Source organism: Erythrolamprus reginae, chromosome 2 (assembly GCF_031021105.1).
Source record: "Erythrolamprus reginae isolate rEryReg1 chromosome 2, rEryReg1.hap1, whole genome shotgun sequence".
In the NCBI taxonomy this organism is placed as follows: domain Eukaryota; kingdom Metazoa; phylum Chordata; class Lepidosauria; order Squamata; family Dipsadidae; genus Erythrolamprus; species Erythrolamprus reginae.
In genome coordinates this window covers 204750557-204771615 of record NC_091951.1, presented here as the reverse complement: position 1 = coordinate 204771615, position 21059 = coordinate 204750557, and the positions used below count along the sequence as shown (strand labels likewise).

At 41.8% G+C, this 21059-nt stretch overlaps 1 protein-coding gene across 1 annotated transcript; it reads right to left on the bottom strand.

Annotated features, from left to right (window-relative positions):
- Positions 1–514: 514 nt before the first annotated feature.
- On the bottom strand, positions 515–16732 carry TKTL1 (transketolase like 1). Its single transcript, XM_070741403.1, has 14 exons — positions 16537–16732; positions 15775–15892; positions 15453–15566; positions 11826–11923; positions 11413–11604; positions 11204–11331; positions 10928–11121; positions 9575–9739; positions 9339–9495; positions 8304–8434; positions 6451–6534; positions 4017–4113; positions 3782–3900; positions 515–1534 (listed from the first exon to the last, which is right to left on the bottom strand). The coding sequence occupies exons 1-14, from the start codon at positions 16644–16646 to the stop codon at positions 1481–1483; spliced, it is 1761 nt and encodes a 586-aa protein (XP_070597504.1). The 5' UTR covers positions 16647–16732; the 3' UTR covers positions 515–1480.
- Positions 16733–21059: the final 4327 nt, after the last annotated feature.

Below are 21059 nucleotides of genomic sequence, written 5' to 3'. Positions count from 1 at the left end.
AAGATTGTATCACAGATTGCCTTTACAATCACAATTTAACTTTGTATTCCCAAACTACATTGTTAGCTTATGATTGAGTTTGTGATGGCCCAGAATTTTTTGACTCAGAAAATTAAGTTATGTAAATACCGTGAACTACTGTGCTTTGTATATTCCCCACTATATTTATTCAATGCACTGTAATTAACTGATGAGATCTAGCTGCTACTCCACTAATAGCACGAATCAGAAATTCAGAACATGGCTCATTTGTGCATCATTTGTTTGCTGTTCCCATTTGAGGAACTCAAATGGAAACAATGTATACATTTGTTTTAGAACAAATTCTAAAGATTTTAGAAAGCTACACTGAAATATGAGGCTCCTATTAGGGAGAAGGAGAAAAAAGTAAACAATTTTGCATGTAAAATCTTACTCGGCCTTAAAAGACTATTGCACACATTTTACACACATTTTAGACAAATACTTAATGCAAGTACTGTACAGTATTTCCAATATGAATACACAAATCATCCACAAGAAAGTGACAGTTTATTGATTTGCTTGATGGCAGCAAAAGTACATGTAATACAGAAATATTATCTTGGTTACATTTAAATTTGCTTATTTGTTAAGCTTATATCTTTTCCTTCAGGAATTCACAGCATGTAAGCAGCTTCCTGTTTCCATTTTCCCAACAACTTGTGAGGTAGTTGGGTTGAGAGGGTATGAATGGACCCAAATCACTGTGAGCTGCTGCAGAGGAAACTGGACTTAAGTCTGCATCTCCTTGGAACCTCTCCATATTTAATAATTACATCAGACATCTTAAGACAGTACCATTAATAAAGTATACTTGAAGAATTTAGATGATCACACTCCCATAAGAGGTATTTGCATTTTTGTTAAATTAAAAACTAATTAGGCATTAACTCTTTCAGGCAGGAAATAACCCATGGAAAATCTACCCAACTAAATATTGGAATGTCAGGCTGAAGAGGAAAAAGTCAAGTAGGATAGGAATCAAGCATAAGAAAAGGTAACCATAAACTCCAATAAGATGAGCATTACTAATCTATGTAGACTAGTAAGATCCAATTAATGTGCAATTACAGATTAAAAAATAGAAGGAATGACATACTGATGCGATGAGAATTGTGTTACAAAACAATTTAAGCTTATTTGCACTCAAAATCTGGTCCCAAACCAAGGAAAGTAATATTAATTACAATTGTTAAAAAATTAAAAGTTAAACAATGCATGTTTTGGAATCATAAGGGGTTACTTTTGATTGACTACCTGGAGACCCAACAGTTGTCACTCTGCTCTTCAGAATCTATTTTCATAATTTCATAACCCTTCTTTCCTTCATCCCTGTCAAATCAATTGGCAAAGGTGCTCTTCACAGCTGTTATTATGTGTTTTGCACTGATCCCAAAGAGATCTAAGAGCTCAGCAGGTTTTCCACTCCGAGGCACACCTGACACAGCTAGACTCTGGACTAAAATACCAGGTTCTCCAGAGACAGCTGCTGCCACAGCTTCACCAATACCACCTAGAGAGAGAAGGAAAAAGGGATGGACATAAGTGGAGATTTTCACTCAGAGTATGTTTGGTGCAATCTGTTCCCTTTAACAGCTTCACATGAAAATTATGAAAAGAGTTACAAAGTACATGTACTTCGTGTGTAGGTTACAAAGTTACACACGCAGTTCCCTTTATCAATTAAACTCATCAAGAAATAGGGTTGCATATTTTAGCAGCAGTTCAACATCTATCATTTGTCTTTCTCATTCAGAAAGAGAAACAGAGGGACTGTAAGAAACATTAAAACTTAGGGAGTTTATAAAGATGTGCTTATTTCCTTGTTTGGTGTTGGGAGTTCAAAGAAAAGCATCTATTTTTCTTTCCACTATATAGAAGGTCTTTTACCCTGCATTGCCTTGCATTCTAACTATGAACAAATAAAAGCACACAAATACAGTAGCTTCTTTTTTAGAGCACTTGAGATTGTTCTGCCTTCTATAGAAGAAAGCTACAAGCTTAAGCTGCATGAATGCAAATTAATCAAACTCAACTTGATTTAATGGGGTTCAGATAATTCATATATTAAAGAGATCTATAGTTTCATATTAAATTATAAAAAGGAAAAAATACAGCCTTTCTAAAATCCAAAAGGCTCCAGTATAGTCTACAAGTATTATTTATCCGATATATATTACCATCAGGTCTAGGACAACTTACTTTGGCTGACTCGCTCCAGCCATCTTGCCCCAGCTGTCTTGCCACGGGACAATTCAACATGGGAGAACTCAAGACAGGCACCAGTGAATTGCAGTAGGCCTTGTCTTACTTTAGGTTTGACCCTTATCAGGTTAATAAACCTCAAGGCTGAGATTAGCTGCAATTCTACTTGTCCCACTCTTGAGTTCTCCCATGTTGAATTCTCCTGCAGCAAGTTGTCCCATTCCAATTACTGTCTCACTTTTGAAAGTTTCCTAATCAACCATTTGGTGGGCAGAAATAATGTGGTGAGCTCTTGCATTTAGTGACACTTTAGGCATATGATAAATGACTGATAAGCAGACTGCTGAATCCATGTCTTGATTGTAGCCTTCTATTGTTTATGATACGAGATAAATATATATTGCTAAAGCTGAAAAGTGTGGCATCACATTTATAAGAGCCTGTTGACAAGCTATTTGGTGAAATGCTGGGAAACATATTGCACTGGAGACCTCAACACGAGGAAAGGATATATTGCCCCTGACACACCAATTAGCAACACAGTTAGCCCACATACATAAACAAGCTGCCACACCTGTTTTAACAGAAACTGAAAGGCCAACAGGCAACCATTCCTAGGCCATATTAGGTTGTACTCTCAATGTATAATTTTTTTCTACAAAGCACAGCAATAGGTATTTCTAAACGATTGAGCAGCACATGAAAAAATGGTAGCATCAACATATAATCAATCTTAGCAATTGCAGAAGCAAAACTAGTTTGTATTCTATCCCAGCCTATGCAGCTTGAAAACAAAGGAGGAATCCACGCATTGATATTTTCGAATCAGTCTTTTTATATTTAAAGTCCCATTTTTACAAGCCAAAGTCATGCATGTGATATAATCTTGGTAAGTTTCACAGCAAGGGTAATTAACAGTTCCGCGGCGAGGCTGCTGCCAAAGATCAAAGCTGCTGGTGCATTTCTACATGAGATAAGAATTCTACAGTTTCACAGACTTACTAATTACAGCTTCCCAGCCTCTCAGCAGACAGGGCACTTTTTCTCCAAGGATTTTTAGCAGGAAGATAACAGATGGCTAGCGTAACTTGGCTGAAACCTCAAATCCTCATCAGACTCCATTGCAAAACATTGTAACTTCACCCTGAATTACCCATACGCCACCCTTAAATACCTATAGGAAGTGGTCAACAATTTTCTAGAGTTAACAAGACTATTCCTTTTTCCATACAAGTGTTCTTGTCTTTTTCTTAATCTTCTAAAGTGGGCATCTAACAAAGGTTCCAGATCTTCCTCCTCTAAGTCAGACTCTACTGTCATTAGCATATCTGCCACCCCTGGTGGCCCTTCAGGTTCATCCAGGTCTATTTTTCCCTCACTCTCACCACTGGCCCAAGGTACCAAGGTACCAAGATGGGCCTGGATGAGGAGCACACATAACAGTTTGTAAAAAAAAAAAGGTACTAATATAGGGGATCTGGCCAAGTGCATCTTTAGCCATATGCAATTTCTCCCAAGAATCTCTTTAAAAAATGTTTTTAGTAAACTACTTAACTTCTTTGTAATGATCCTCAACTGTAATGATACGTCCCCCAGTGGCTCTGGCATTGGAAATGATGGTATCAGCATCCAAAGGTTTGATTGTAAATGGATCAATTACCCGGATAAAGATCCCTAGAAAAAAAAGCAAAACACTAATAAGAAGGATGAAAGAAATAATTCCATTAAAATTGCTGATCAAGTTGACACATAATTGGATTTATAATCTCCAAAGCTCCAGTGTCCAATACCTTGTTTGGCTAGTTCATCAGCAGCTGAAAGGGCTTCATGAAGTGTGACACCTGCTCCAATAACAACTACTATGTCGGCATCACTTATACGAACTACCTATAAAAAGTAATCAATAGATATAAGCATTTTTAGAAGATGTCTACCCCACTAATATGCTAAACTAAAATCATACAGAATAAGGGAAGGGAGAGTATTTTAGATCTGATAACTAATGTATTTTAGGGAAATGTGAGGAAAAGATCAGAATAGGAAGAACTCCACTATTAACATGTACTTTTCCTTACATATTTGCTTGCAAACATCATTACCAATAATTTTCCATGCATATTATCAAAGGTTACCTAAAGAGGCCTGATGGTTCACAACTGATCCACTAAGTAGTTGGTTTGTCTATTTCTACTTACAGCAACATTGATACCCCTAAAAAAGGACTTTTATCCAAACCAAAAATAGTTTTCTCAAGATCAAATTCTAAACAATTAGGAGAAAGTGCACTGCATATGGAGAACAACTTGCCCTTAATGATTAGACTTCATATCTGACTCAATCCATGTTAAACTACAACTATTCTATACAGTGCACAAAATGAATGAAACCTCCAAATCACCAAAATGATAAAAAAAATTGTGATAATAATGGAAAATTGAAAAGCAATGGAAAATTGGAAAATCAACTTTCTTTGTTCACCCATGATAATTAAACTACCTTCCTTTAAATCAGTGGTTCTCAACCTAGGGGTTTGGGACCCCTTTCACAGGGGCCGCCTAAGACCATAGGAAAAGACAAATTTCCCATGGTGTTAGAAACTAAAGCTTCCATTCTGAAGCCTTGGAAGATATTTTTACAATCCGACCAATCGGGCATTTAGAGTGGGGGTGTCCCTCTGACCTTTATGCCAATCAGCTTAAAGCTCTGTTGGGAGAATTGGCACTAGACTTATGGTTGGGGATCACCACAACATGAGGAACTGTATTAAGGAGTCGCGGCATTAGAAAGGTTGAGAGGTACTGCTTTAAACAGTTGCTAACTGAATGCAGTCTCTTTAATATTGCTTTGTTTGAACTAAATCTTAATCTAAATTCCAGGAACTTATCTCTACAGCTAGGAAAAACAGGGGCTCAACTCACTTCTTATTTGTTGAAAGCCTATATAGATGCTAGGATAAGTAAAAATTGTTATTGTCGAATAGTATTAGTCTTCTGCCATCTAATGGTAGACTACAGTACTTGTTGCAATAACTTCTATACAGTGGTACTTCTACTTAAGAACTTAATTCGTTCCGTGATCAGGTTCTTAAGTAGAAACGTTCTTAAATAGAAGCAATTTTTCCCATAGGAATCAATGTAAAAGCAAATAATGCGTGCAAACCCATTAGGAAAGAAATAAAAGCTCGGAATTTGGGTGGGAGGAGGAGGAAGAAGAGGAGGAGGAAGACAGTCGCTGCCGAAGAAAGAAGGTGAGGTGAGGGGAATCAAAAAAATCCCAAACTTTAAGATTTTTTTAAAAAAGAGGGACTCTGAGGCGGTGAGGAGGAGCACGTGCCTCCCATACACTGCGCCAGAGAGAGAAACCCAGGCGGTCGAGAGGGGGAGCGCCACCGAAAGTTTCTTCTGGCAGCCGAGAAAAGCCTGAGATGGCCAGGATTAAAGGGGGGATGGCAGGAAACTGATCGGGCCTTTGTGCCACTCTCAAATTTCCTGGAAAATTTTTCCAGGCTCGGGTTCTTAAGTAGAAAATGGTTCTTAAGAAAAGGCAAAAAAATCTTGAACACCCAGTTCTTATCTAGAAAAGTTCTTAAGTAGAGGTGTTCTTCAGTAGAGGTACCACTGTATTCTCTTTTAAATGGTCAGGCAGACAAGGATGGTTTATGTTAAAGGTTTAGCTTTAGAAATAGGATTGCTCCTGTGTATAATCCTCTTTCATTATTTCATAGCATTTCAAAATAATTTAAGACTATGTTCTGTATTTGCACGCGCATGTTCCCTTGTGTAATTCTGCTTCCGCGCATGCTCAGTAGCTATAATCATCCCAAAACACAGCTGAGGAGCTGATCAGCTGTGGTTTAGGCCAAGGAATCAAGGTACGTATAAACCTGGGGGTAGGCAGAAGGTCCCTTTTGCAGGCAGCAGCACAGGAAAAAAACTTCCAAACAGTAAAACATTCAGAAACAAATGAAAAGAAAATGGTGGTGCATACAGACTGGCACCAACCAAAGTGGATCTGTGACTCCATCATGACATCACCAGCGGGTCACTATCAGTTAGGGTGATCTGGTTCGAACTGGGAGGGACACACGCTGGTATAGGGCACCATTCAAGGGAAGACGAAATGTTTGACTGCCATTATAGGCCAAATTGCCTATTACCAGAGTTCATTCTTTGGATACTTGAAAGTTAAAATAGAACCAAAAACCATCTGTTTCAAGTCCTTTACCTTGGCATGGCCAACTTCAAACTTTTCTTCCTGAGAATAAAGGATAGGAGTTTCTGGACGACTGGTACGAATAAAGCATATTCCCTAAGGAGCAATATGGAAAAGGAATATGAATACTCAGAAGAAACAGAAATCTTATCAAAATTAAACATTATAGAACACAGAATGGTTTTAAATAATTGTATTAAAAATGTTATATAAAAAACACATAAATATAAAACATGCTAGATTTATGCAAAACATCTTAACCAATTCTTAGGGCAATGCTATCACAGAAGTATATACTGTATAATTGAAGTAAAGAATGAAAGATACCACACTGGAAATACACAGAAAACTCCAAGGAATTATTCACAATATATATATGTTAATTATAATCTCAAATCAAAAATAAAATTGACAAAAACATTAGGATGCCAATCAGTTAGAAGCTACATTGATTTGGAATAGTTGCTACAGCCTTAATCAGCTTGTGAAAATCTAGCCATTTAAGAGATTCTATGAACTATGTTTCTAGAACAGTGTTTTTCAACCAGTGTGCTGAGCTTCCTTCTTTGCACCTTCCAAGTTTTCCGGCAGCTGCAGTGCCCCGCCTGGCTGGAGCTTCCCTGGTGGCAGTGGCAGGTGAGCTTTGAGGCCTGGTGGGAAGACGCCAGCAACAGGAGCGGGAGGGTGCTGGCAGCAGCGGCACCAGGCAGTAGCGGCACCTGGCTAGGCCAGGATGGAGGTGCCAGCCCCACGCCTATGCCCAACGCAGCGCCAGCATGTACAGCATCCAGCAACACGTCCAGCCGCTGCCATCAGTACCGCCACCCTGGAGCTCCCGCTCGCAGCCGCCTGCCCTGCCGCCGCCCCGCGGCTACTGCCCGATGCTGCTGTTGCCGGCGTGTTGTATGAGAGAGAAAGAGAGAAAAAGCAAGAGAGAGAGAGAAAAAAGAGAGCAAGAGAGAGAGCAAAAGCAAGAGAGAGAGAGAAAGAAAGCAAGAGAAAGAGAGAGAGAGAGGGTGAGTAAGAGAGAGAGAGAGAAAAAGAAAGCAAGAGAGAGAAGGAAAGCAACAGAGAGAAGGAAAGCAAGAGAGAGAGAGAGAGAGGAAAGGAGAGGAAAGGAGAGAGAAATGAGAGCAAAAAGGGGAGAAAAAAGAAATGAGAAAATGATTGAGGCAGAGAATGAGAGGAAAGAGAGAGAAACAAAAGAGAAAGAGAGAGAAGTGACTCTTGATTTAAAGCATATGATAAAAAGCACCCAAAGAATAAGAGAGAAAAAAACCCCAGCCCTCGCCTGTTTTTGGAAAGAATAAGAGAGAAACCCCCACCAGCCCTCACCTGTTTTTGGAAATGCTTCAAGAGTGTGTATACACACACACACACACACACAAGTGGGGGAGGAGACAGTGATGGAAAAAGAGAGGAGAGTGTCTTAGAGTGTCATTTTGGTTGGTGGTGTGCCCCAGGATTTTGCAAATGTAAAAAATGTGTCACAGCTCAAAAAAGGTTGAAAATCACTGATCTAGAATATGTGTAGTTAATGCTTAAGAAGTTTTACAATTGTTACAACTTTTGTTTTCTGATATATGGATGTTGAATGTTTTAAGCTGTCTGCTGTTACTTTGATATATTATTATGAATTCAAATTTGTAAAATGCTTAGATTTGTTTTCAAACGGTGTAAAACAGATTGATTGAAATAAATAAATGAAATAACCTGCAAGAAAACGAGGGCCAGGGTAAAAGAAAATGCTATAAGCAAGAAGCTTTATTGCAAATTGTGATTTGCAATATTTATTTCAAAATGATAATACCTCAATCTCAACAGGCCAAGACCAATACCTCAGATAATATTCTTTACCCACATACCTTGGTGTTTGCTGCCAAAGAAACAGCATATTCAGTAGAGACTGCATCACTCGGGTAAAACACAGTACAACCTGGAATAGTTCTGAACATGGCTAGATCTTCCAAAGCCATCTGAGAGGGCCCATCCTCTCCTGGGATGAAGCAGCAGTTGAATAAATCGCTTGCCATGTCACAAAACAGAATGCATTCAAACACTATGCCATGCATTTGAGATATCAATACCTCAACCATATCTCTCCCAATATTAGGCCACTGAGATTTAGCATACAATTGCTTAATTCAGTCTGCAAAAGGTCAATCACATTTACAAATCAAAATCTCCCTTTCAGGCAGAACTAGCTGAGTTTAGACATTTGGTATTCTGAGTAGATGAACAGCAAAGAGAATAAAGCAGAAATCTCAAAACACTTTGAAAGCACTCTATTTAAACAATTTCTACTTTCCCTATACATTATTAGACTATTAACAGTAAACTTTAACTGTTATCATTAAATTGAATTATTAATAATCAACAGTCTTCACATCTTGTGTACAGCTAGTATAAACATAAAAGTAGATTTTTCTCCTAGAATTAGCATGTTGTATTTGGACTACTAAAGCCAACATTTTTTCACAACTTAGCATTTTGCCCAAGCAGCTGATTCCCAAACATGTATGTTCAAAATCATTGAAAGGAAGAAAAACCAAATGAACTGGGGAAAAGTCAGAATTCCTTGCTATATCATATTCTTGATTTTCAGTTAATAACAATGTTGTTTTCAAATATCTCAATCAACTGCAGGTTAGGTTAATAAACAGGAAAGTGCCAACATGACCGTCATAATCAAGAAGACTATAAAGATTTATGTTCAAATTCCCATTTAGTCAAGAAGCTTACTGGATGACTTTGGGTCACATTATAGTATAGGATTGCTGAAATAATAAACAGGAAGGAGAACAATTTATAATGGTCCTCACCCTGCTGGAGAAACAAAAAGCTTTAAGTCTAACTATAGTAATTAAAGTAAAGGGGTTTAGATATCAGGCAACACATACCTATAGAAACCCCACTGTGTGAGCCACAAAGCTTAATGTTTGATTGGGAGATAGCGGCCATTCGGACATGGTCAAATGCACGAGTGAAAAAGGCAGCAAAGGTGCTGGCAAATGCAATGGCACGGTTCCTAGCAGCACAGCCCAGAGCGACACTCACCTAGAGCACATACACAAAAATGTCATTAAAACGGATCATGCCACAAGATTCACCAATCCATTTCATGTTTTAGACTCACCATGTTCTGCTCAGCAATGTAACACTCTATAAAGCGTTCTGGGTGGGCCTGTTTGAAAAGCTCAGCAAAAGTGGAGTTTTTAGTGTCACCATCCAAAACAACCACATGCTTGTTAGTCTTTCCCAATTTTACCAGGGCTAAACCATAGGCTTTTCGGGTAGCCACCTGACAAAAAAATAAAATTTAATTGCAGATCATTTATTTTACCACCAAGTTATAAACATCACCACTCTTCTTATCATATGCCAGGAGTGGGCTACTGCCCGGACAGGGGGGAATGCAGTGGGGTAGCAGAAATGGAGCTCCACCCCAGAGCACCCAATTTGCACTGAAAGATGTTGAAAGAAAATGCATAAGCCATGCCCACAGTGTGGTAGTAAAAATGTTGGTAGCCCTTCACTGCATGATATGCCTAGACACAAGTTGGGAAATACTCCATTTATTTTAGCTAGGCAAAACTTCCAAGAAGTCATTGCATGAAAAGCAGTGGAGGATTAACATTAGAATACAAGTATTTTATATTAAATTTATATTAAATATATTAAATTATATTATATAGGAGATATTATAATTTGCATTAAAATTTATACAGTATTTCTAAATTGTCTAGATTGAGGCTCAGAGTTGCATGCAATCCTCAAACACTTTGGATATGCCTCTAGAATCTCCTGCACTGACCCTTTTAATCTTTACATAAAAGTAGGAAAATTATTGTACATATGAAAAATAATATAGTACTTTTATTTAATTAAAGCTCATTTTGTCCAGATCCCATCTATTTTATTTCAACTAATTTTGTGTGTGTGCTCCTAATGAAGTGTAGTTCCTGTTCCAAAAATGAAAGCAAATCCTGATCTAAGACATGCTATCATTTTCCAAATTAATATACTAATTTGCCTTTTATTCTCATGCACAGGATTTATTGTCTTATATAAAGCTTACTTAATTCACATACTATCCTCTGCAGGGTTTCTCTGTGGGATAAGGGATACTATCAAAGTGGATTTGAGAACGAAAGGAAAGGTACCTCAAGAGATAGGTTAGGAAAATGGAATATGACGGAAAGAGTAAAGTCCATTTCAATTCAATATCCAAACTAACACTGAAGATGCATGTTATGAATATGTCAATAATAAACAAGGTGAAAAGAATATTCTTATTTACTTTACTCCTCTAGTTCTTTCTTATGGGTACAAGGAGAAAAAAATTAAATATGGAATTTGTCAGTGCTCTGCGTTAGATCCATGTCACACCGACCTTTTGAAAAAGATGTATGCCACAAAAAGTACAGAAGAAGGATAGTTAGATTATTTGCAAATACTGAAAGAAAAATCTGCTTAGTCCATGCAGTACCTTTTCTCCTATATTATAGGTAGGCAAAGAAGGCATTTTAATATCCACGGTAATGATTGGTGGCACATCTTGAGCAGGTGGCTGGATAGTACAAGCATCACTAGTCTGGATTTGACTCTGAATGGTAGAGATAACAGATTCCACTTTATCTTTTGGAATGGGCTTTCCATGCCAATTGTCAGCATTCTCCACATCTAAAATAGAGAACATTAGTAAGTGACATTCAAGGACTCTGATTTCCTTTTCCCATCCCCAAGATTCAGAGATTACTTTCACCTGAGATTCCCCGCCCTTTGAAAGTCTTGGCCACAATCACGGTGGGCTTCCCCTTCTGTTGACTTGCTTGCCATAAAGCCTGGCATAGTTCCTCCACATCATGACCATCCACAACACAGGTATTCCATCTAGCAAAAGAGGAAAAAGTTGGAGCAAAAGGCAGCAGGCTTCCTACCAGAATTAATACAAAAACAGTCAGCAATGCTCACCCAAAGGCTTCACAGCGCTTTTGATAAACATCTGTGTCATGGCCCAGTGGTGCTGCTTCACTTTGTCCCAGCCGGTTCACATCAATAATGGCCACTAGATTATCCAATTGATAATGAGACCCAAACTGAAGGGCTTCCCATACTGATCCTTCAGAGGATTCACCATCACCCAATAGACAGTAAACTCGGTAGCTAGAAGACAGCAAGACACAAGAATCCCAACAAATTCTGGGTATGTATGTCTGTGTGTGTGCATCTGTGAATGTGTGTGATAAGTTTCTTTCACCATGCATTTTTTGTCATTCTTTGATCCAGTTGACTTTGCAATAGAGCAAAGAAAAAACAAGGCAAGAAACTTTTCTTGAAAAAAGAGCATCAGGCTTCATTATGCAAACTTCTGCCAGATTTCTTACCTTGTTTTATCAAAGTATTTCCCTGTATAGGCCATTCCACAAGCTGCTCCCAGGCCCTGACCCAAGGAACCAGTGGCCACATCCACAAAAGGAAGTCTCTGTTAAACAAAAAGAAAGAGTTATACAAACAGAATAAATACCAACACAATCTGTTGGGTATTCCATTGAAAACAGTCTTCATGTGATTAGTCCTATATCCTCTATGTTTTCTGGTCAGAGACACAATCTGGATCTTTTCCAATATAAATACTGTATATTATATAAACACACACACACACACACTTTATTTTAGGGACTTTGTATTCCAACAAAATATATTCTAGTTTGTAATTCTACCATAAAATCCCAGTTTTGTGTTATATATACAGTGATCCCCCGGGTATTGCGATCCCGATCATTGCGAAACGGCTATATGGCGATTTTTCAACCCGGAAGTAAAAACACCATCTGCGCATGCGCGCCCTTTTTTCTATGGCCATGCATGCGTAGATGGCGCCGGGCAGATCAGCTGCTGGGCGGCTTCCCTGGGTCTTCCCCCTCTTGCTGGCGGGAGGGCGAGCGGCGGGCATCAGCGAGGAGTTTGCGTGGGCGGCAGGGAAACCCCAGCGCCGCTTCCCAGCTGAGTCCTGAAGCCAAACGCGGAAGTTCGCTTCAGGACTCAGCTGGGAAGCGGCGCGAGCGAACGGCGTGGGCGGGCGAAGGGCGGGGCGAGCGGCAGCGAGGAGTTTGCCCCCAGCGCCGCTTCCCAGCTGAGTCCCGAAGCCAAACGCGGAAGTTCGCCTTTGCCTTCTGGCTTCAGGACTCAGCTGGGAAGCGGCGCAAGCGAACGGCGTGGGCGGGCGAAGGGCGGGCGAGCGGGCAGGCAGGCGGCGGACAAGCGGCGGGCGGACAAGACAAGCGGCGGGCGCGGCAGCAGCGAGGAGTTTGCGTGGGCGGCGGGGAAACCCCAATCTTCGGCTCCTTGCTGCTGCGGCGGAAGTAAAAACACCATCTGCGCATGCGCAGATGGTGTTTTTACTTCCGCAGCGCTACTTCGTGAAAAACCGATCATTGCGAGGGGTCCTGGAACGGAACCCTCGCAATAATCGGGGGACCACTGTATACATATGTATGTATGTATGCGTATATGTATGTATGTAACATTTTTGCTGAATTTGAAAATGAAGGGAGACTAGTATAGATCTCTACATGGGGCTTCCTTTGAAAAGTGTTCGGAAACTTCAGATCATGCCAAACGCGGCCGCGAGAGCCATCGTGGGGCTTCCAAGATCTGCCCATGTTTCGCCAACACTGGCTGCCAATCAGTTTCCAGTCACAATTCAAAGTGTTGGTTATGACCAATAAAGCCCTACATGGCATTGGACCAGAATATCTCCGAGACCGCCTCCTGTCGCACAAATCCCAGCGACCGATTAGGTCCCACAGAGTTGGCCTTTTCCGGGTCCTGTCGACTAAACCAGTGTTTCCCAACCGGTGTGCCGCGGCACACTGGTGTGCCGTGAGACATGGTCAGGTGTGCCGCTAAGAAATAAGCTCAGCTTCTGGTCTCGCAACTTTTTGCAAAGAGAAAAAAGTTGTGAGACCGGAAGCTGAGCTTGCTTCTTTGCGCCTTCCAAGTTTTCCAGCAGCTGCGGCGCCCCGCCCGGCTGGAGCTTCCCTGTCAGCAGGTGAGCTTTGGGGCTTGGTGGGAGGGCAGCGGCAGCGGGAGGGTGATGGCGGCGGCAGCGGAAGCGGGCAGGAGCCATGCCGTGGGGCGGTGGCAGGGTGGTCCCTCTCTCTCTCCCCCTCTCTTGCTTTCTCTTTCTCTCCCCCCTCTCTCCCTCTCTCTTTCTCCCAGTAGTCGTGGGGCGACGTCAGGGTGATCAGCTCTGAGGCGGAGCTCCGGAACAGAGGAACAGAGGCACCGACGGCGGCGGCTGGAAATGCTGGAATTGCGTGGCTGGCACTTGCCTGCTGGCTGGACCAGGACGGAGGCTCAAGCCCCACGTCCATGCCCAGCGCAACGCCAGAAATGTACGGCGTCTAGCCACCGCCATCTGTGCCTCCGTTCTGGAGCTCACAGCTGATCACCCTGCCGTCGCCCCACGGCTACTGGGAGAAAGAGAGAGGGAGAGAAAGAGAAAGCAAGAGAGGGAGAGAGAGAAAGAGAGGAAGAGAGGGGGGGAGAGAAAGAGAGAGAAAGATATAGCAAGAGAGGGAGAGAGAGAAAGAGAGGGAGAGAGGGGGGAGAGAAAGAGAGAGAAAGAGATAGCAAGAGAGATAGAGAGAGAAAGAGAGAGGAAGAGAGGGGGGATAGAAAGAGAGAGAAAGAGATAGCAAGAGAGGGAGAGAGAGGGAGGGAGAGAGGGGGGAGAGAGAAAGAGATAGCAAGAGAGGGAGAGAGAGAAAGAGAGGGAGAGGGGGGGAGAGAAAGAAGGAGAGAGAGGGGGGAGAGAAAGAGAGAAAGCAAAAGAGAGAGAGAAGGAGAGATAGCAAGAGAGAGGGGGGAGAGAAAGAGAGAAAGCAAAAGAGAGAGAGAGAAAGAGAGATAGCAAGAGAGAGAAAGAGAGAGGGAGAGAGGGGGAAGAGAGAAAGAGAGAAAGACAGCAATAGAGAAAGCAAGAGAGAGAGAAAGAGGGGGGAAGGAGGGTGAGGGAAAGAGAGAGAGAGGGAAGGAGGGAGAGAGAAGGAGGGCAAAAAAGAGAGGAAGGAAGGGAGAAACAAAGAGAGATGGAGAGAGGGGAAAGAAAGAGGAGGGAAGGGAGAGAGGGAGAGAAAGAGAGAGAGAGAAAAATAGAGTGAAAGGGAGGAAGAGAGATATTTTTTGTCCAAACTTTTTTTTACACCCCCCGCTCAATGTTCCCCAGGATTTTGTAAATGTGAATAATGTGCCACGGCTCAAAAAAGGTTGGGAAACACTGGACTAAACAATGTCAGCTGGCGGGCCCCAGGGGAAGAGCCTTCTCTGTGGCCCTCTGGAATCAACTCCCGCCCTCTGGAATCAACTCCCTCCAGAGATTCGAACAGCCCCCACCCTTCTTGCCTTCCGTAAAATGCTGAAGACTCACCTTTGTCGCCAGGCGTGGGGATAATTACCACCTTCTCCCCCTTTTTATTATGTTTTAGGACTTACTGTATGATGGATTAGGTTGAATGTGTAGGGATTTTACTATGTATTAATGTTTTTAAATTGATTTAACTTCTACTATTAGATTTGTAATGTATTGTATCACTATTATGTTGTGAGCCGCTCCGAGTCTTCGGAGAGGGGCGGCATACAAATCTAATAAACTATAAATTAACTAAACTATAACTATCTATTTCGGCCTTATTGTGGCTTCATCAGCTAGCCATACCCTCACTGGGATTTGATATATATATGTTTAATACTAGTTTACACAGTAGAATAAAGCCAATTTTATGGGCTAAGCTTCCGCATCAGTGATCCAAATGTCTTCATGAAAGAAGCAACAATACTATTGTTACATCCTAAAAAGCTGATCTTCTACAACTAATTTTTAAAACTATACCATCTAAGTTTTATTTATTTATATATACACATGTATGTATTTTGACAGGATAGGTCAAGTTATTTTTCCCCCCAAACCTCCCCCATATTCCCAGCACTATTCTTAGAAGAGTACTTACAGGCGTTGGGTGACCTTCCAGGTCAGAGTCTATTTTCCTCAAATTTAACAGCTCAGACTCCTTGATAAAACCAGCTTCTGCCCATGCAGCATAGAGTATAGGCGCAGCATGGCCCTGCGAGGGGCAAACAAAGTGGGCATCACAACCATGAAACAGTGATCTCTCTAGTTTTTAAGAAGATTACTCTGTGATGTGGTGCTGTAGAAAGAGCTGAGTCGAACTCTCAACTAGGAAGAAATAAGCTGTGGCCTTACTTGAGCATTGTAATCCAGTCCCATCCTCCAAAGACCACCTCCCCCATATTCCCGCACACTCCTCTCACCTTAGAGAGCACAAAGCGGTCATTGCTGGGGTGGCCTGGCTCATGTGGCCTGTAGCGCATGGTATGAAAGAACAGCACAGACATGATCTCTGCGGCACTGCAACATGATGTTGGGTGACTGAAAGATCAAAAGGCAGAGAGACAAAAATTCAACAGGAACTACCCGCAGAGAGATACAAAATTACTATCAGAGTTGAATTTACAATTCAGAGAATAATGTTCAGTTAAAACAGTGTTTCCCAACCTTGGCAACTTGAAGATATCTGAACTTCAACTCCCAGAATTCTGAGAGTTGAAGTCCAGATATCTTCAAGTTGCCAAGGTTGGGAAACACTGAGTTAAAAGACACCCCACCCCAGAAGAAATAAAACGCCTACACTGATAAGCCTTACAACATCACCCCGAGGAAGACTAGTTTAATGAGAGTACAGCAGCTCATAAACTTCAAGTAAAGCGACCTAGAAAAGAGCTATTCCAATTAATGGATTTCTGCAAACTAATTAAAATCATTTCTTGGCTTCATAATCTCAATTGAAGGAAGCTGCTAGTTAAGCCCTTCGGAGACTAGACCTCAATAAAAACCTTCATCGCTCCCTCCCTGCAAGCGAACCTAGAGAAGATGGCAATAGGAAACGTTCCCATTATCACATTCGGATGTAAGAAACAAAAAAAAGGAGAGAATTCAATCCCCGGCGCAGGACAACGATGGGAACACCCCAAAATTCCCTCAGAATAAGCGGTGCCTCCCTTCTCTTCGATTACCCGGAGTTCGAAGCGCAAGTGGCCCGAATGGAGTGAATCCGGAGGCGGCCGGCGATATCGCGTAGGTTTTGCAGAGTTTTCTCCTTCGGCTTCACGTAGTCGCTCGCCATGATGAAGCACCTAATACCCAGATGCGCTAAGCACGCTTTGCTCTTCTTTTTTTTTTATCCGACTGGCCAGCGCTCCGCCTGCGAGAGGAAGTGAGCTCAGAGGCTGGGGAAATTGGCGGGGAGAGCGGGGTTGGCGTCGGTCACCTCATGCGTCAAAAGCGAATGCTACATTGCCAGGGCCTGTGGGGCGGGCTAGGACATCGGTTACAGTTGGGCAGTTTCTCTTCACGTGATAGTCGCCAGGTTCTGCCCTCTGCTTTCTGGGGCCGGCCGGTGCTCTTAAACCCGCTGGAATCCAGCATTAATGTTTGCATCTGTTGTTTCTTCCCCCAACCCCAAAAATCTTCAACTTTACATTATCTACAATAGATTTCTCCTCTTTTGTAGGAGGTCTGTAAGGGGCGTGCATAAGTGCACCTTCGTGCCTACCATTCCTATCCTAATGTCTTTTTATCTTTTCTATCTCTACTTTATACTTATATTATGTTAAACCAGGGGTCCCCAACCGCTGGTCCGCGGACCAGTACCGGGCCGCAAGGCATGTTGCACCGGTCCGCGGAGTCAGCAGCTGCTGTGGAGCCGGCGAGTGCCAAGCTGTTTCCTGTCTCTTTCCCCTCACGTTCACTTGGGACCGCCATTTGCCTCGGGCTGAGAAAACCTTTGCTTGCTTGCTTTCTTCCTTTCCTGTCTTTCTTCTCTCGTCGAAAGTGGTCTATTTCCTCCTTGCGAAGCCCTTGCAAAGCCCTCGCTCTGCCTGCAGCTCAAACGAAAAGGCTTTGGCATTGTGCAGCTCTTTTTTTGCTAGGCTCCCCCACCCTATTCCCGGGGTCCTGGGTGGGAGCGAAGCCAGGGGTGTGTGTGTGACCATGAAACCCCCACCACCAGCTCCGGTAATTTTCTTTTGGAAGGATTCCTTGCTGCAAGAAAATTACCAGACCTGGCAGTGGTGGGCGCTCCAAGCAGGCAGCGATCGCAAAGGAAGGTGACTGTGTCCGTGGAGGCACCTCCCCCTGCTCTGGGATTCCTTGCTGCAATCCCAGCCGGAATGGGGGGGGGGATGTCCTCTGGAACTGCTGAAAGGCAAACGGCGGTCCCGATGAACAGGAGGGGAAAGAGACAGGAAACCACCCCCTCCTACCCTTCTCCCTCTGTCACCTCAACTCCCCCGCAAAATTAAAAAGGGGGGGGAGAGAGACAATGGAACGATAAGCTAAACCCCCTTTCCGCCCCCACCGGGCCATAGAAAAATTGTCTTGCTGAAACTGGTCCCTGGTGGAAAAAAGGTTGGGGACCACTGTGTTAAACAATACAATACTATATTTGTATGACAAATAAAATAAAATAAATAAATAAATAAAATGAGCCTTGGGATTTGAACCCTGATGTCAAACTATTTAATACCACCGACAATGCTGCTACCCTTCAAAAAGACCTTGACCACATAGCAGAATGGTCTAAAACCTGGCAACTTCAAATCTCCACCACTAAATGTCTTACACATTGGTAAAAAGAATCCAAATACTAAATATAAACTTGGAGGAATTGAACTTATTGATAACCCTCAATCTGTCAAAGACCTTGGAGTACTCATATCCAATGACCTAAGTCCTAGAGCCCACTGCAACAACATTGCCAAAAAAGCTTTAAGAGTTGTTAACCTAATCCTTCGCAGCTTCTTCTCTGGTAATTTTGAACTGCTAACAATAGCTTACAAAACATTTGTCAGATCAATCCTAGAATACAGCTCACCTGTATGGAACCCACATTGCATATCTGACATCAACACAATTGAGAGTCCAGAAATATTTCACAAGAAGAGTCCTTCATTCCTCTTCTCACAACAAAATACTGTACCTTACTCCACCAGACTTGAAATTCTTGGTTTAGACAACTTACAACTCCGTTGTCTCCATTCCGACTTAATTATAGTTCATAAAATCATATACCAAAATGTCCTACCTGTTAACGACTACTTCACCTTCAACCGCAACAACACATGAGCATGAAATCAATTTAAACTAAATGTCAACCGCTCCAAACTTGACTGCAAAAAATACGACTTCAGCAACAGAGTAATCAACGCCTGGAATGCACTACCTGATTCTGTGGTTTCTACTCCTAACCCCAAAATCTTTAACCTTAGACTATCTACAATTGATCTCTCCTCCTTTCTAAGAAGTCTGTAAGGGGCATGCATAAGCGCACCATTGTGCCTACCGTCCCTGTCCTATTGTCTACTTTTTATCATTACTTATCAAATGTTTAATATGTACAAATTATCACCCTATAATTGTTTGACAAATAAATAAATAAATAAACCTCGTGAAGGGGTGCGGGGCGAATGGACGAGGAGTGACTTAGGAGTCGTTAGGCCTGAGACTCTTGTTTGGACGTCGGGACAACTTTAGAATGTGACTGAAGAAAGCAGCTTTTTCAGGGTGCTTGAGGGGGAAAATTCGTACTTTTTATTACTTGTCCTGGAAAACAGATTCAAACTTAAGAACATAAGAAGAGCCAGGATGAATCAGGCCAAAGCCCATCGAGTCCAGCAAGAATTCTGTGTCACACAGTGACCCACCAATTGTCCATGGGGATCTTGAGCAGAATTAGAAGGCAAAACCCTCCCTTTCCCTTGACCCCCAAACTTAACATTAACTGCTCCAAACTTGACTAAAAAAATATGACTTTGGTAATCGAGTTGTTGAAGCGTGGAACTTGTTACCGGATTCCGTAGTATCATCCCCTAACCCCCAACATTTTACCTTGAGACTATCCACGGTTGACCTCTCCAGATTTCTTAGAGGTCAGTAAAGGGTGTGCATAAGTGCACCAGCATTCCTTCCATCCCCTGTCCTATTTGTCTCTCCCATACATGTGTTTCTCTTATTACTTACCTGTATCTTTTCTTCTATTCTCTCATGATATATTGTATTCCTATGTCTTTTCCTCTATCCTTCATTATTTCTCTCTACTATGAGTAATATCCTCTATAACCTTCATCATGTTTTGGACAAAATAAATAAATAAAATAAGTGTTTTCTACCTTGTGTGAAACCTCACATGGGTTATCGGAGAGGAGTCACCTTTGATAGGCTGGTTTCTGAGGAGCACCTTTAAAAAACATGATGTGTGGATGCAGCAGAAAAATCACTTCCCCATTTGTGACATCGCAGGAGAGAATTCCCTTTCCCCATCCTCACGTATCGACTATAAAATCCTACCTGCAACGTGGGGAATGATTCTTTGTTGAGCTCAATAGTACCGAAATGCAAAATTCACCTAATCAAATTGCAAGAGTAGCAGAATTGATCTCAGGTGCCTAATTTCAAGAAGGAATTGATACATGGCCTGTCCAGAAACATCAGGCAGCCTGGAATGTGGTGCACTTCCTCTCCAGAAGTACTCTTATGTGTAGCCTTGCAGATTTGGCATTGCCGGAGAGGAGGAATGCCATTGGCAACTAGCCCAGAGTGTCTTGTTTGCCAAGAGAGTGACAGACAGCAAGGGTTGACAGCATGCTTAGGCAAAGTGCTTGGCCTCAAGTTTTTTAGATATGAGAAGAGAGAGAAGATAGAATGTATCACACTATCTTTTACCATAAATATAGCATTCTCTTTTACGTTAGAATATAGGAGAAGTGTAATTACTTTGCTAAACACATGCACCTTTACTCATTTCATTGACTACTAGAGTGGATGCTGTCTTGAGACAACTGAGTAACCTACCTTGGAGGAAGTGTTGGGATGCATTGGCTGTGATTGTGCCCTACACTAAATTGCAAACTAGTCAGCCACATCCTACTTTGCTACAGACCCAGCACATGTGGTTAGATTATCGCATCCTTATTAGTTATATTAGTTATATATTAGTTATATTTTATGCCATTACAGACATTTAAGAACATAGAAGAGTCTGAAAATCCTGGGCAAACCACAGTTGAAAGAGCAAAACCCATGGAAGAGCTTCCCCCTCCCACCAAGCCATGTCACTAAGGTCTTTTACGGCTTGTATTAATTTTAGTGGATACTGTCTTTCTGCATAAGGCATCAAAATGTCCTGATCTATCTTTGCTTGTGCTAGTGGGAGCTAGATTTGTGTAATGATCCTCTGTCTTCTGAAATGTTTCTGCCTTCATGTCAACAGACCAAGCACATCATTGATCCCTTTTTATTTTCATAGCTGCCTGAAGGTAATAAAGATTAGAAGGTGAAACAATCTGAGATAATATCATATGACAAAAGTGATTATATGTCCTTTATGATAAACATTTATTATATGTCCTTTATTATTGTATCTGTATGTCCTTTATTTCAAAGAATTGTTATTTAGATTTAATTTAATTATTTTTGTGTGTGGTTTTGCTGTTGAGTTTTCCTTTGTAAAACAAAGTTATAAACAGAAACATATTTTATC

Bases quoted from the DNA above. Each gene is read 5' to 3' on its own strand.
- TKTL1 (XM_070741403.1), bottom strand. From the start codon at position 16,646: ATGGCGAGCGACTACGTGAAGCCGAAGGAGAAAACTCTGCAAAACCTA. The intron at 11,332-11,412 runs GTGAGCATTGCT...CTCTTTTGCTAG, and splicing joins AAGCGCTGTGAAGCCTTTGG to ATGGAATACCTGTGTTGTGG. The intron at 11,122-11,203 runs GTGAAAGTAATC...TCTCTATTTTAG, and splicing joins CAAAGGGCGGGGAATCTCAG to ATGTGGAGAATGCTGACAAT.